This window comes from Bombus vosnesenskii, unplaced genomic scaffold (assembly GCF_011952255.1).
Source record: "Bombus vosnesenskii isolate JDL3184/JDL3185 unplaced genomic scaffold, Bvos_JDL3184-5_v1.1 scf7180000013293, whole genome shotgun sequence".
NCBI lineage: Eukaryota > Metazoa > Arthropoda > Insecta > Hymenoptera > Apidae > Bombus > Bombus vosnesenskii.
Genome location: NW_022882944.1, coordinates 3,786,939 through 3,804,832, shown reverse-complemented (window position 1 = coordinate 3,804,832; position 17,894 = coordinate 3,786,939). Strand labels below are relative to the sequence as shown.

Sequence of the window (17,894 nt, the reverse complement as noted above, 5' to 3'; positions counted from 1 at the left end):
ACTGGATACTCTTTATTTTTTAGTCAAATCCATTCGCAATCGCGACTCGGTTGAAAAATCGATTTCTCGTCGTATTTATTCCAAGAAAATGTTAAAAGTTACGTGAAAACTCTGTTCCTTGCTAAATGTCGGCACGAAACGGCAGACAGGATAAATAATCTCTGCGTGTCACTTAAGAAAAGTTAGGAAGCTGGTTCCCGGAATCCGCACTGTTTACTCAAACGCCACAGTGTATGGTTATGCAAAGAAATAAATATTCAAGATATTTCAACCGAGCCAGGGAGCAGAGAAAATACTAACAAAGATAGGAAACAAATAGGCTGTCACGTCGAATTCTCCGACATTAAATGTCAGGAAAACCGCGCATTATATGCATCTCTTAATCTCTGTGCCAAATCCTCTTTCAAATGCAGCACTGTTGAACGTGCGAACGTTGCCTACGTATGTGCGAACGTGACCAGCGAATTTTGATTTTTGCCTCGAATCCTCGTTCAAATTCCGCACTGTGCAGCACCATGAAACTACTATTTTTTGACTCTACTCGACAAATATCGTACGCTATAAAGAAAATCATAAATTCAATGTACCCCGAAAACGAAGTCGAGCCGGTTCTTATCTGCATGCAGTTTTCCATGCGAACGCTTACCTTGGGATAATGGATCGAGATCGCGGACGTGTACTGGAACGTCAGGCTTCCTGGGTAGCCGTAAAACGGTATCGTTATGATCGGTGTATGGGAGTCGTCGAAGTAACCGAAGGCCAGTTTACTGCCGCTTGGAGAGAACCATAAAGCCTTGTTCGAGCCGAACACCTCCTCTGAAATGGAACGAACAATCGTTAGACCGCGGTTTACGATAACATGCTACATACATATTATTTGCGGTTGTTACTCGTGTGCATACAGTGTACAAGCTTGGAATTCTTTGATTCAAACGCAGTGGGTGTAAGTGTGATTTATATGGTGCATTTGTTGCAACGAATTTATCCATCTAGCGAATTAAACTAGCAAAGCGGAAATTTCGGAATTTGAAATCTACGCTTATGACGAACATTCCTGATCTTTTTACTATTTTTCTTCTTTCCCTTTGACCGATATTGTAAAATAACGATGTACTTGATTTAATCTATAACTCACAATATTTAGAAATTATATATTTTTGCGAGAATTTGAATATCAAGTTTCGCAGTGATTGCCTCATTAATGTAAATTTTCCTCTGTTTCAGGCTAAAATTCCCGATATGTATTTCGTTATTGGAGTAGCTTACGGTCGCGGTGTTTTTATTAAAAAGTTATCGTTTATTTGATACGATACATATGTATGAAATTGGAACAAGCATATTTGGTGAAGACAATCTACCATATCGCAGCCATATCGTTTATTCAAGAAAATATTCTTCTCGTAATACGGCCGTTTCTACGAGAAAACCGAATTCGTATAAACGAATTCGCTGTTCACTCCCGGAAATTATTCTCTTAAATCGTGCTCCTTTAACGGACAAACAGAAAGGAGAACACACGAAGACGAGGAATTATATTCGACGCGAGACATCGTTCGAAAAATACGTTTCTCTGGAGAGCGTTTCAACTGTCCACGAAAGAAGTTTGCTCAGAAAAATATCTCTCTCTCTTGCAACAAGGAAATGCCATATTCACGGTACACTTCGCCTTTTCGTGTAATTATTCTCGTTAAATAAACAACTAGACGACGCACGAAAGTAAAGAGAAGAGATGAAAATAAAACCGGGGATGAAACACGAGGGGAAAAGTTTATATTGTACAATGTGTGTTAAAGAAAATGTGTGAGATATTTAAAAGGCACGACGCTAGAAATCAAGATAATGAGAAGAATTCGTATATAAAAATGTCGTTTGAGGCTTATTTTTCAAGACATAGAGAATTTAATCTTGCTAGTAGTGCGAGTCAATGAATCAGCCGGCGAAGCTTCGTCTCTATTTCATTACTCGCGTTTCATGCCTTTCGCTCTGGTGGATAAAATTCGGGTCAAATTTTAGCAACGCGTAATACTCGTTAAAATACGTACAAAGACCTTAATGAACATGAATCAAAGTGGCTGATTAATTTCGCTATTAATTTTAATATAAATATTAATTTACATAACTTTTCATCTGCATATTCATTATATTCGGTTATCCCGTAAGTAATGCGATTTTTCGAAAGTGTTCGGTTTCAAACACTGACAATTTTCGTCTAGTAACCTGAATTTTAAAAGATTGGAATCGAAAGCTTAATAGAAGCAGGCAATGAATTATGAAATATACGGAAAGATTCATCACTGATCGATTGTCGACAGGTAATTCTTCATTAGATCTGATATATGAGAACGATTGTATTAGTTATAAAATGATCTGAAACATACTAATATGGAAAATATTCTACGATTTAAGTATACAAATATCTTTTTCTCTCACTGCGTGTGATATTAATTAATATCGATTTAATATCACGATTAGCGTTTACTAAGCTTTCCTGCATATTTCTATTAAATGGAAATTCTCCAAATATGATTCTTTTTGAAACACCCTGTCTGTGTTAACTAGACACATAAAGATGCGGCTCACAGAGAAACGCATTTTCTTGCAGAAGCGTGACCGCTCAAACGTCCGTTTTAAAACACGTCTAAGTAATTTCTTCGAAATAATTCCACCGCTGAGCTCGAAAGCACTTCACCTTTTCTACCTTTCGTCCTTTATAAATATATATATATATATATTTTCTTTTTATATTTTACAGTGCACGCTGGCGTAAGCCAGAAAGGAGTTCGCCGCTCAAACAGCGTTTATCGAACGAAACCCAGCGAGAATTCGCCGCAGCTTGCGATTTCGGCTTTCGCACGCGGCGTCGTTAACGTTCTGCTCTTTTCCTCGCACGATCTCGTCAACGCTCGTACACGTACCGAAAGATGAAAGCGTAAAAAACGGGTGGAAAGGTCCTGTCAAAGAAGATCGGGTGAATTGGCCGAATTTGTGAATTTTGAATGCGGTTCGTTTCGGTGTGACAGGAATTTGGTAGAATGCGGTGAATTTTTCTGGAAATACCGCGACAGTATTTCGTAAGACAGAAGCGGCAGAGTGTTGAAAAAAGAGAGTCACGGCTTTAGTTTAAAGTTGGAAATTTGGAAAATATTTAGAGGAAAAGGTGGCAAATTAATGACGATCAAGCAAACGTTTCTACATATTGCTACGAAGAAACGTATCCTTAAATATTCTCTTCGTAGTGATAAAAATTCCTGAGTTTTCTTGACTTTGGTTTGGTTATCGCGAATTTTTTCGCAAACATAATTTCAAGAAACAAAATCCTAAATTAAGTGTCTAAAAAGCTGCAAATATTTCGAAACGCTAGAAACAAAATGGCAAATAGATCTTTGAAAAAGCTTACTATCAAGAGAGCATAGAAATATAGCACATAAAATATTGATTTCAAATAAGTGCAGAATTTTTTAACGAATTACTAATGATCCTTTGATTAAACGCATATTATAAGAAGTATCAAACAACATAAAGTATCTTTATATTCATTTATAAAAGCGAAACACCTCTGTCTATTCCGTACGATCATTGACATAATCAAATAACAGTATGAAAATTAACATATTCATATTTAGAAAAAATAGGTATTTGAGCGAGAAAGCATATACTCTATATGATATAAGCTATTAAAACACTGACAGCTTAATTCATGGTTTAGTTAAATCCCCTAATCAACAGTTGGTTTTAAATCACCGAAAAACTCATAAATGGCAGAAAAAAAGGCTGGTAGAAAAGTTATTCGACTTCAATTATGACGCGTAATTATCTTTCTGATAACTAATTTCTCTTTTTTTTTTCTCTTTCTCTCTGGCTTGCCCTTTCCGTAGGTTTCTTTGAACGATTCCCAGCTAAAAATTCTGGAGACCTCATCGCAGGCGACGCGCCTTTGGTAAAACGTAAGCCACGGGACACGTTTCGTGACTCTGGCCGTGATTACACTGGCCGGTACTTTGTAATTTTGATTCCCGCGATATAAATGCAATGCCATTTATGCACCACCTTTCTGAAGGGCTTTTGTATAACTTTTACCCCCGCAATTTCACTCCGTAAACCCCGCGGCCATTCGCCCTATTACGCAAGCCAGGTTTTTCAATATCCTTGCAATAAATTCTTGATCAATAGCCTCGGTGTGTCTTTTTAATCTATCCATACGGCAGATAAAAGGGGTAGCTTTCAAGCCCTTTGTGATAAAATCGACAGAGTCTATATATTTTCGAAAATTCCCGTTGGAATTTCCATTCCAGAGAAACTGTGTACCTGAAAAAAAAAAAGAGCAATTCAAATAGAAATTTAAAAATCAGGGAATTATTCTGATTCATGTCGGTACGTTCGTGTTTTAGTGGATGGAATGAAAGAAAAAATATCCTTTTGGGCAGAATGATAACTCGACGAGCAAATATATCCATAAGCAATGCGATTCAAACGTTTGCTGATGTTACAGAAGCAGGTAGAAGTAGAGCGATATCGATCAAAATCATTCACGGTTTACGAATCTTGAAAGTAGCGCACTTTTAATTTAATAGCCAATCGAATTGTCATTTTATTTTATTAATTTCGACAAATATTTTTCCAGCAAATATTTTACCGAACGGGCCAACATTTTATTTTTATTAGCTTTGGAATCAAACAGGTGTACTTTTGTATACTCCTCAAATGTTTCAAATAGTTATTCGTCATTATATGGAAATATTGAGAATATTAAAATGTAGCTTAATGATCATATTTCTGGCTTCCACTTAACCGTAACAGGATAAAAGGATAAAAGGATAATTTCGGAATAATTGCATCCGCGTTGGCGTATTAACATCCAAGAGGCGGGGAAAATAAAAAACAAAAAATCTATATACCCCTGAGGACAGAGTGGGAGGATGGCTTTGTTGTATCGACGCGACATCATTAATACATTCGCTCTAAAAATTCACCATAATTCATGCGGGTGGGCGTTTTATTAAAAAATTTCGTTGAAGCCATGTTGCAGCTGCAGCTAACCCGCTGCGTATTTTTCCGAATATGAATCATCGTTTCACGGGAATTACTCCCGGAGGACGCAATAAATCTGACAGTTTACACGGACCTAACGAGTCGCCTATTTATCCGCGCAATTGATACCGTGAATCGTGATTGATATTAAACGTATAATATATACCGATGCGATCGTGTGTGAAATTCAAACGTTAGCTGATGTTATGGAAGCATGACAATCCGAGCGATGTAAGAGAAAATTGTAAATATCGTCGCAACTCCTGACAGAATTATTCTTCCAATTTGTCAATCAATTTGGCAGTGGATCAAGTTGTAATTTTTATTGAGATATGTATAATTTTATAGGTTAGATGCGTAGTAGTAATACTTGTACGTGAATATCAGTGCGTGGAGGTATGTGTGTGCGCGGCGTCTCGAAAACAAATGAATGTAAACTCGGTTCAGTCGGTTAACAGTCTGATATGGAAGAAAGTGCTGAGACGCGTGCAAGTGTGTATCGATGAATATCTTTGAAATCGCTTATCAAATAAACATATAATTATTCTAATATTAATTTCAAGTGTAAATTTAGTGTCCCTATACCATTATTTCGACTATTAAGATCCAAAATTCTCAACAATTTTATTTTCTATCATAAAAATAGAAAAGTGACTACAAGTTAAACAAATTAAAGCAAGCCCTAATAAATGCAACCATATTACATTCACACTGCGAAAACAGATACCACCAAACATCTTACTGAACGGCACGCACATAATGCAAACAAGGCAAGTCAAATACCTAGGACTCCACTTAGATACACAACTCACGTGGAAACAGCATATTAGATCAATAATAGACAAAATACAGACAGCAAGGAGACAAATACATTGGCTAACAAGTCGAAAATCCAAATTAAGCATAGAAAATAAATTAAAAATATACAGAACGATCATAAAACCAATCCGGACGTACGGAATACCACTATGGGGAACAGCAGCAATGAGTCATATAAACAAAATAGAGACAATGCAAGCTAAAATTCTTAGAACAATAGTAAACGCCCCATGGTACGTTAGAAACAAGGACATTCGGAAAGACCTGGGAATACCAACGGTCGAGGAGGAGATTAGCAGATGCGCAAGAAGGTACAGAGAAAGAATAGCAACGCATCCGAACCGGCTGGCAGCGGAAACGATCAACACATCAAGCATAGAAAGAAGACTAAAAAGGAAACACCCAGCAGATTTCATAGAGGATATGACCTAACAAACACGAAGATGGTACTCCGCTGGGGGTAGCCACCCACATGATAATCAAACAGCTAAAAAATTCTACCAACTGTCCAAATTGGACAAATTGTGAAATATTAAATAATAAAAAAAAAATTTTTTTTATTTTCTGTCGCTACATGTTTCTCTTGATATGAAAAATTATTTCGCGCGAAATTTCACCCTGTACGTTCGTTATATTTATTAACGAAAATACCTTTCGCTCGACTAAGAGGGACGTTGTTAAATACAGAACGACAATTTCGTACGATTTTACACGATTTGATCGAAACGAAAATTGATTCCGGCGAAAATAATAGAATTTAAAAGAAAGTTGGTGATATAAGTGAACGATGGAAAACATATCGTTCAGTTGGCTTGGTTGAAAATAAAAAAAGAGCAGAGATTAGAAGAAACAAAGGTTCTTGGTCTCTGCAGAGGTTTGCATTTAAAGCCCTTCAACGCTAGCTAATTAAGTCGTTTCGAACGAAGAGGCATGTGCCGTAATTAAAATATTCAAGGCAAAATTATTTCCACCGATGTAACGCTGCTGTTGGCAGCCAGCAACCAGCTCGAGAATTCGTGACATAACGATTTCCATGCGCGATAAATTTGTACGGAGTTAGAACTTAATCTAATTCACGTGTTATTATTCCCTTTGTAGCTAGACTATTATTATTTATTTATTATCATTATCGTCGTTGTTGTTGTTATTGCGTTAGGCTCTCGCCCATTACAAGCTTACATAATAAACTGGCCACAAATAGAAGTAATATATAAATATAAATAGAAACAGTATAAAATATAAATATAATAATTCGTCAATTAAACTAAATTAAACTAAATTAAACTAAATTAAACTTAATTAAATTAATTCTCATAGACAGTTATTCGAGTCAACTTTTATATACTTTACAATGAATAATAAGATACAGTACAAAAATAACAAAAGCAAGAGAAACCGTAAAATAAATGAAAATCTTGGAAATACGAGCTAAAAAAAATTTCTCATACTGCATCAGAATCTATGTTACAGAGATTGGAGACTTAAAACGGACATTATTTACCCCGCCGGAAATATTCCGTTTACGGTTTGCCGGTTCTTTCTTCAAGAAAACAGTCCAACTGGAGACAAGAAAGTTACTTGAATCATATTATCTGGATCGCGAGGGCACTGATTTAATTTTGTTTGGTGTTTCATTGAAGCTCGTTCGTGCCAACACAGTGAACTGATAACATAATCGAATTCCATTTACTGAATCCTCCTTTACTCAGAAAATAATTTTACAGGATTCACGATCGCGGGATTATTTTTTTAATGTCCAGCAATTAAAATACACGAACGTTTAGAGCAGACAATCGACGTAGATTGTGTAGCCGATGATTTTGAAGAATCGCGTGCGCTTGAATTATTTTTGGAAAAGCAAAAAACGTGGAACGATTATTGGAGAACGATTCAATCTTTGAAATTGTTGTCAGAAAATGGAACAGACACGGAAACTGAGAAACACAAATACATTTCACAAACTAGTATTGGCGAGGAATAATCTGAACAAGAAAATATCAATTTTCAAGCTACACTTGAGGGAACGTAATTTGAAGTAGGCTATTTTGCGTTTCGTTTGTCACATTTTTATACTTCAATTTTATTCCTCGTTAAGCAAACGAAACAGATCTTTAATATTTCAAAAAGATATTTAATATAAAATCGTAGCGAAAAACCATGTATATCGACGAAAATTGAAAAGCTTCCTGGAAAAAGAACTTAAATAGTGAAGCCGAGACAAAACGGTGGATAGGGTAAATTGCGTTGGAAGTTTTAATATTAGTCTTCTAATATTAATACTAAGCTTTGATCTTTTAATATTAGCTACGTTTAAATTGATAATTGTAATTACTTTTAGCGAACTTTCTTCCTCTTATATTTACAGAATAAAGAAAAATTTCACTACAAAATTTCATAATTCTACCACTTAACTAGAAACTACTCTCGCCTTATATCTACTTATTACATCTAGCGTTAGCCCCTTTTCTTAAAAAGTTCTTCCACTATTTCATATTTCATTGAAACACTAGAAAAATACCTTTTAACGTTAGAAAAATACAATTGGATTAAAAGTATGAAAAAACTGTAACAGTGTTAAACGCTGCACAAGCTGTATCGAGGCTGATACCTGTTTTCAAAAAAAGATAGTTTTCAAAGAAGATAGATCAAATAACACGATGTAAATAGTAAAAGTTTCGCAAAATCGTACAAAATCGAAACGTTCGAGCTGGCAAAGCTTGTCTGCAAGATGTAAGATATACGTAGTAATACGAACAAGTTTGTATAACACTATTATGGTAGACGTACACGATGAAACGATAAAGGGATAAACGTATTATGTTTGTACGAGAAGGATGTAAAAAGGAAATTCCCGCTTCGAGATATTATACGGCTGATCTCTCGTATCCAATAAAGCTAGCAAAAATAAAGTTGCTCGTTTGTTATCTTGAAAATCCTTTGAGCTGTGTGCAAGCCTTTTTTAGTATCGGTTTATTCACCTCTCCTACCTTGCTTATTTATTTTTTTTTATCCAGATTATTTCGTCTAGGTAATGAATAAATTAATAAAATTATTTTCATCCTTTTACCCAGTGTTTCGTCCCCCGTTTCTTACGGCAAGAGGATATTTTACTCTTTGAGAATGTAAGCTTGTACAACAACGAAGAAATCGAAATATTATTTCTTTGTCGACAAGATTTCCTACGTTTCTGCTATCAGATATAAAAGATACAGACTTTTGAATCTTTCTGAAAAATAAATATACATTAATAGTTCTTTTTGTATGATCGCATTTAAGACGTGACATTTCCATATTTATAAATTATACAGTGATACGTTTCATCAAGATACGAAATTTATAGTATTCTTTCTTTTTTAAGGGTTAAAATTTTTTAAACCGAAATATAACAATTCCTTGCAGCGTCGATCTTTCGACAGAAATTTTCGCGTACGAGTTAATTTTCGTCGGGAAAATTTAAAAGGATGCTGACTGGTTCGCTCTTGGACCAAGATAGTGGCCCTAGGAGAAGAGCAATTTCTGTCATAAGCGTTAGCTACTTTATTTTATTTTTTTGAAACGATAGTGACAAAAGGGCACGCTTGTTATCGAAACTGCAGACGTAATAAGCATTACTCACAGGCTGGAGAATAGAGGGTTGAAATCGAAGGTAATAATGGCTGTTCGATACTTTGCACCGTGAGTTTTCCACCGATTCATCGGTAACAATACTTCGATCGTGCCTCGAATATCGACTCGAGTTGGAAAGTTCCGAGCAACGCTCCAGAAGAATCGAAAAATCTTGGGAAACTCGAGGCTTCGGTTATCTCCTGGGTATCGTAAAATTCCCTACCGAAATTCCACAGCTTCGATACGTTTGTCTTCGTTCTTGCGAAAGTATTAAACGTTAATTAACAGGTTCGTGGTATGGCAAAGAAATCGTTAATAAATCGTAAGTAAAAATTTTCGATCATTCACTGAACGAAAATGATTTATTTGTAAAAAGATCAGGAGTATGCAACACTTTCAAAAACAATTGAATTATTTTCATCGATCTAGAACATTGCATTTAGAGTGAAAAATTGTAAATCCTACAGGACCATGTTTACGATCATTGTTTTTCTCTGTATTTGTATTTATGGATTTGATCGGTCAGAGTTGCACATACTTTCGTATATTCTGACCTATATGTATATCCGAAATATACGTCCGATAGGATGGCGCCACACGCGTTATAGTACCGTCGCTTATGGCACCGTTCTGACGCATCAACAGATTACATAATCCTACTTGCTCTTTGTGCTTCAACCTTTTACCTAATTGCATCTCAGTCCACTACTTTTGCTTGCACATACTATTTACAATAAAAAAAAATCCCGTCGACAATTCGTAAGAGCGGGACAATTTCATCAGAAACGTTCTACGGCAGATATAGGACAAGAAACGAGTTGACTTTGCTACCAATTTCAAGCGATACAGCAATTTCTAATAATCCTCATAATTTCCCAGCTTCACTTCAATCTCCCAATTATCCAAATACTTATGAAGAATGGTGTACGCGTTCCATATACGAAAATAAAACGTACAAATTTGATTTACCACAGCTCAACAGCTTGTCCCATTGAAATCTATCTCTAAATCCAGCACCTTTTTCAATCATCCCTTGAAACGGTTCAAACAAGCCGTTTAATCCATCACCGAATGAAAGCTTAAACGCGTCAGAGTACTCATCGATGTCAGTGCCATTCCTAAAGCGGTACGAACGAGCCCTGTCCCATCACGCGGTTCGACTTCCGGGATAAATAATTTCGTCGACACGGACGATTCGGGGGAATAAATAATTAGACGACCATAAAGGGAATTCGTGGTCCCCGAGATTTTCTTGTTACCTCCGCGACATCCGACCCACCTTCGACCCTTCTTTTCTCATCTACCTCTCCCCCTCTCCCCCTCTCCCCCTCTCCCCCCTCTCTCTCTCTCTTTCTATCTCATTCACTTCCTCCCTTTGTGTTCTACCATGAATTTCACCCTCGGGATATTTCTCTCCCTCGTCACGTCCAGCTAGCTGCGCAACGCAGTGTCGTGTCTTTGTGCTCCACTCCCCCCTCCCCTCCTCGTCCTTCTTTTTCGTCCCTTTTCTTTTGTGTTTGCAGACCTGCTACTACCATCGCCCATTCTCGTCCTCGTGTATCTCCTCTCGTGCATCCTCGTCCCACCACCCGCTCCGCGACTTCTCCTCTTCCGGTTCCCCTCGCGGGCTTTCGCAGGGTCGAACGAGAATTTACCTTCCAACAGGCTCGCCTACAGCCTCGCGGAATACGTATATATCTAGTAAGCCAATCGTCTTCTTTCTTTTCTTTGCTCTTCGAACGCGTGCTATTTACGCGCCGCGGGTCATCCCCTTTCGACCGAGCGGAACACGCTACTCTGTCTGTTCTTTTTCTCACTGGGTAAAATACTCTCTCTTTGGGAGAGGCAAATAGGGAGAGAGTATTGCAAGGAGTATTTCGAGACTATGTCGGGGGTTGTGTTGAAAGGAACGGAGGCTGCGTATGAAGGGATTTTCTGATCGGCGGACGACGGATTTTTATGCAGATTCGTATTTTTCGGAATACAGGGGATAAAACGTCGTTTATACGAGCACGCCTCTATTATTCAGGTCTGTGAAGTTGACACAGCCAAGTGGACATTTTTTACAGAAAGCAAAGAGTATTCGTTTGTCCGTATCTATCCAACTGGAATATTCGTTTGTTCACTCTGCAAAAAAAGGTTGTCAGCATATGAAAATTTGAAAAGATTTGACATTTCCGCCCCATGAACTTTTTCATTGATTTGTAACTGGCATACGACTATCCACGTTTTGTCCACCCAGAGTTTTCGTTTGATCATCTCTCAAAAAAAAAAAGTTATCACCAAATGAAAATGATTAAACATTGGACATCTGCGCCCCATGAACTTTTTTATTGATTTTTAGCCCGGATATGATTGTGCATGATTTATCCACGTCCGTCTACCCAGAATTTTATTTCATTTAAAAATCAATGAAAAACTTCAGATGATCCTGATGTCGAATTTTTTAAAATTTTTCGTTCGGTGATAACTTTTTTCCGGCGGGCTGGGGTTGAACAAACGACAATTTTAGTTGGACAAACTACAAAATTTTGTAGAAACTCGCATTTGGCCTGGCAACTTCGCAGACTTTTATCATCCGAACTATGATTAAAATTAATTTTATAATACGTACAAATATATTCTATTTTTCTAATGAAGATATTGACACACGTAATCGTCTTTTGTATTCGAAATAAAAAGAAGAGCCGAACTGGATAGCAAACCTCTATTACCAGAACTGCTCGGTTATCCGAACTGCCTTGTCTCTCGACCTATTCGGATGGACGACTCTACTATAATTAACGCTAGAATTACCAAGCCAGTCGAAATGACTGGTATCAAATTTTGCGCCTTTGTAATCACCAAAGCAATGTAGGTATTCTTGATAGTATTAATGTTTTTCGTATTCAGTTGTTTTACCCGTGTCCTTTGTTAAGCGTGTTTCGTTTGTCAATTCCTTTATGCAACATTTTGCGTAATTCGGTTGCAAGACACTCAAAGACAGACCCTTTCAACTTGGCTTTAACTTGCGAGGACACGTTTTGATCCTCCAAACACGTGTCACTGACGCCTTTCCGATAGTTCAACTTACAAAGACACGTACTGAAGTTCCAGGCGGATGCCCTTTCAAATCTCGTAGGCAACTTCTGGATTCACGAAAGCTATCTTCGACGCTTTAACAACGAGACGCTAATTATACCGTGGAATGCAGCAAGCGTGTCTCTGTACGTGTCGAAAATAAAATTCCAGCAGAACATCACGTCACATTATCGAAATAAATATCATTTTGTATTTAATTAATAAATGAGACAATTAAATTGAACGATCTTAAATAAAATTTAAACAGGAGATCGTATTATTAAATCGAATATTTCCTGTATTTTATTGAGAACATATAAAGTTTGGATAACGCGACAAGAATAATACGAATTACACGTTGAAATTTCGATTTCCTCCGTTTTAACAATTCGTGATATTTGATCAAATATTAGGTCATCTGAAAACAAATTCCAGAAAAAGATCCGTGAAAAATCTTCATCGCGTTGACGTTAAAAGGGACCGATATTTCGAGATTTTTCCGAACTCGCGAATTTCCATTTTATTAACAATCGCGACGAGACTTTGTAACGTGTACATGGAATACTTTGACCGAGGATCAACAACGTACACGCTCTGTCTCTTTCTCTGGTTCCGGGAATTGTGATCCGGAAACACGGCAGCACCGGAAGCGCGATTCCGGCAGTGGAGCTCTGCGCCGCGAATTATTATACGATTTCTGGGCTAACGATTTGAAGCGGCGCATAATTTCCGAGCGGCGGCAGCAGTTGGAATTTTGCGAAACGCAATTATCTGCAATTATCTCAGGGAAATCGAAACTCGTGTCGAGTTCGCGATTTAGATACAAACTATGCGATCACTATCGCGCTCGGAATCTCTGTTTTAAGCTCTGTTACGCAAAGAAATGACGTCCTGAAAATCATCGAAGTCTGAATGAAGCATCTCATTTTTAATTTCGTATTAGTATAATTTGTATTATTGTATCGGTTTAATTATAAAAATTAAGAAATATAATGAATAAACGACAGAAATTTAGTACATAGAAAGCAGACAAACGATAAACAGTTATAGAAAATCAGCGATTAATCGCTGGCAAATAATTGTTCGTTTTCTCTTGCCCTCGAATTCCATACAAACGCGTAAAAATCTCAACTTCCATTTGAAATCCAAACTTCCACATAATTTCCTCGACATTCCATTCGACACACTTCAACTCCCATCTTAGCCAAATCTAACTTTAAGGACACACAAAAATCCTCGACCAGAAGCGCAAAAACTCCTTTTCCATCAAACTTATCCTAACATTCACGGAGACAATCTCCGCGATTCCATCGAATCTCTTCGTAATAAACTCCGAGATCGCTTTTTAACGATCTGTTCTTACGCAGACTGACAGGAAGCTTCTCCTCAACCGAGGGCCGGATGTGCTTCCTTTACGAGCAATGGCGAATAAATTAGCTTTCTTTTGCTCACAATCAGCCTAATGTCTACCGTGAACACATCCGCGCTGGAATGCGCTGAATTATCCAACCCAAATGCTGTTTGCGACTGTTTCTAGAGCATGTTACGCCATGGAATGCTAGCAAAATCAATCAGAGAACAATCCAACCTGAATTCCTTTGTCTTTTATAAGTTTGTTTAAAACGAATTATGGGGCGGAGAGAAAGGGGAAGGATGGAAAGCCGAGTGATCTTTTTTTTTTTTAACGGCCGCTTCTTTGGCCTGGCAGGGAATTGCTTTTGTACGGGAAACTATTTCGCTTCCGCCCCTTGGCTGGGTTCCCTTGATTGTTAACCGACCAGGCTGTTGCCGTATCTGCGCCCGCTCTCTTCAGCAGCTTTTATCCGACGCTGCGGACCTTTTTCTTCGCGCGGGAACAAAGATGGCGGCCGGGCCGAGTGGAAAATTTTAAGAGGACTGCACGGTAATTTTTCTCGTCCGGTAGAAAAGAAAGCGAGGATGGGCATCCGATGCGTTTTCCAGTTCGTCTTGGAATTGCTTTTGTAGTCTCTGACGGTCAGTGACGTACTGTATATTGTTAACTTTTTTGTCAAGGTTTTTGATCATCAGCAGCACCGTGTACGTCAGCAAGGAAAGAAATTGTGTAACAGTTGGATGTTAAAGAATCGCCTTGTGCTTCGAAATTGCGACTCATTGGACAGGAAACAATTAGAGAAATTAATTATACAAATGTGAGTTATAGAAAGAGTTAAAAATCGAAAAACCTTCTACCTTTCCTTCAAATATGTAACTACCCAAAAGCAATTAGGAAAACTGATGAAAAACGCGCAATGCGGAAAAACGATGAAAAGGAAAGAATTTTCTGTTGCTTCGAAATTACAACTACCCGAAAACAATTAGACAAATTAATCGCAAATACGGAATATAAAAAGAGCCAAAAATGAAAAAAACCTTCTTTCCTTTTCAAAAATACAACTCGCCAGAAACAATTACGATAATTAATTATTAGCACGAGGCGCAAATAGAATTAAAATTGAACGAATTTGGAATTTTCTAAAATTGCCAACCAACCGTCCATCAACAACTAGAGAAACTGAACACCAACGTGAAAAACTCTTGAAAATTAAAAAGATCTTCGTTTCCTTCTAAAATTGTAAGTACTGAAGAGTGACTGTGGAAGTAATTCACGCAGCGTAAGTTGCACAGACTTCTTTGGTATGTTCGTATAAAATAAGTGCAAGTAGCTTATCCAAAATCTTAATTTCTTTTCGCGGTAGACGAAAAGCTTGCGAGTGAATGTTAATTAATCCAAGCCGAGCAACCTAACTCCTGTAGCTACCTGGCCAACGGGTTCGAGGACCGTCTCACGCCACGAATTCTACTTTCTGAGACGGCGTCGCGTCGCCGACGACGAATCGTTTCTGCAGTAAGAGCATTAAAATGTAAAATGTCGCGGAGGGTAGCGTTACAAGAAATTCCGTGAGAAAGACGCGACGACGTTGGCACTTGGAAGGGCCAAATGTGAACAGGTCTGGCGACGCGAATCGCTTAAGTTTAATAACAGCGCCGCGTCCAACCGTCGACTTTTTAATTAAGAATGCCGACCGAAAGCGTCGAAGACTTTCCACGGGGCGACGCCGTGAAATACGCGCACTGTCGGTCTGTCCTTCGCGTAAAACTTTTCCTAAAGAAGAGCAAAGAACATGTCGAGCGAGACGAAAGTAGGTCGGTTCATAATGGAGAAGTTTCGTGTAGATTAGTCAAGTTACCTAAGCTTGTGAAACTCTGAATTTAAATTAGATGTTCTGATATTACATGTGTATCTTTAAACACAGTTTGTATTCTAATAATTGCTATACTTATTTGTAATTAACGGGAAAGAGAATCTCATTGCACGCGCGCTTACGTATCTTAGAATACCGTGAAAGACGAAATTGGCAAAATGTTAGATAGCAAGTGGTATAGATAAATAAAAAGAAAAAGAAAATAATAAGTTGGAATATAGAATTGACGATTAAGCTGATAATTTGAATGAATCTAAAGATGTACAAAAGTAGTCGATGGTATTAGAATACTGATTGACTATCATACATCAGCGGTCAAGACGATCGTATTTGCCATAGTAAGTTCAATGGGATTTAGATTTAAATAGAGTAGAATTTCTAGTGAGACAGACAGCGATGTTGAAGTTCATAGTTCGCGTAGGTAAGACATTAAGAGAAACGACCAGCTGATTGATAGTAGTATACATAAATAATAGATAAGAATAGCTCTAAACGCGATTATATGTGCAAACTACTATAATTATAGTAGCATGGTGTGGAAATAAATGGATATATAGAGTGATATTTCTATCTCGTTATCGGTAGAGTTTAACGTTAATCTCATTAATAATCTGAAATTCATCGTTTTGAATTTTAGTTTTAAGTAGGTAGCGCTAACTTGACTAATCTAAATTGAATATGCGCCGTGTCTATCTAATCTAACCGACGACGCAGCAGGTGCGTCATGTGGTCGTCGATATTGGAAAACAAACATTGCTCGAAACATTGTATGAGATTACAAAAGTTGTATTTTATTTGAAGATAAAGACATAATGTTAATAATCCATGCAGACTTGGAATTATCGATTCTGAAAAATTTCTCAATAGTGAAATTCCACGGAATCTTCGTTCGAACGTACCTGGCGAAGATTCTATTAATAATCGTCTTTTGATTCTCAGACAATGAAACTTCGCTTAAGTCGAATAACTGAAACCAGTTGCCCGTCGATCTACCATACATCGATCGTTCCTTTAAAAATGCATTCTGGTTACCACAGGCGAGAATCGTAGTTCATTGAAAGACAGTAAACGAACTCGCATTCCGCGATAAAAGTTTCCCCTCATAGAGAAACCGAGCTTCCCCGTTTTTTTTTCTTTTTATTAATTAAGGATACTTTGTGGAAGAGACAACTGCAAATACGGACTTGCTCGATGTTTCTTTGTAAAGAGTTTGTGGATAGTTTCGCGGCGACATCCTTTTTTTCTGACTACGTAAAAAAGGGATGTGGGCGAGTTGTTTCTCACTAATTAAAGATAACCACCGGTGAGCTTTCCTTCTGTAGATCCTTCTACGGAAACAGATCTTTTCCTCGGAAGAAGACTGCTCGTTATTTTATTTCCTTCTTCATTTTTTTCATTTTTCTTTTCTTTTGTTTTTTTTTTTTTTTTTTTTTTTTTGCAAAATCTTGCCTAAGCTTACAGAAGTTGGTAGGAAAAATACCAAAGGAACACGTATTTTTGTCTGATATTCCCGCGTTTATCGGTGCCTGTATGACAGATGTATAACGATGAAAAATATGACAAATAATATTGGTTCGTTAAACTGGAACTTCGTGGAAACGAGATCTCATACGTATCGTCCTAACATTATCGGTCGTTAGCTCTAGAATAACTCGTCCCAATTTCAGTTTCAGCAGAAATATTTTCACGTTGCGTAACTAATTATTCTAACATAAAATTCATCGGATCGTATATTATTTTAGTCGGACCACTATGGATTGATTAAACAGCTCCTACGTTTTAATATAATACTTGCATTTTCTTTCTTTTCCTTTTGTGTGAAGTATTTTAATTAACGACACGATATTTCTGATTTGCGAGTATCCGATAGGATTGCGACACTCGACGTTAAATGAATTACGAGGACGATCGGGATTCATCCGGATATTCTGTTTAATCGCGAGTTCCCCATTGTTTTTCGAGCAAATTCGCGTGTGGCCGCATTAAAAAGCGCATCCCGGTCACGTTCCGGTAACATTCCGCCGCGACGCGGATAGATTCGCGTTAAACGATGAATTCGGATTAACGGGACCCTTCTGAACCCCGCTCAAAGCGAACGTGACTCGATCCGTATCCAGGTGACCGCTTTATACATTTTAAAGCGAAACCAAAGAGAAA

General features: G+C 37.6%; 1 protein-coding gene across 1 annotated transcript in view; it reads right to left on the bottom strand.

Moving 5' to 3' along the window:
• The window catches only part of LOC117232884 (venom dipeptidyl peptidase 4-like), a 303,571-nt gene that overhangs the window by 82,606 nt on the left and 203,071 nt on the right, over positions 1–17,894 (bottom strand). Inside the window, 1 exon segment of the mRNA XM_033492619.1 lies at positions 647–816. Within this exon segment, the coding sequence (XP_033348510.1) occupies positions 647–816 (170 nt within the window).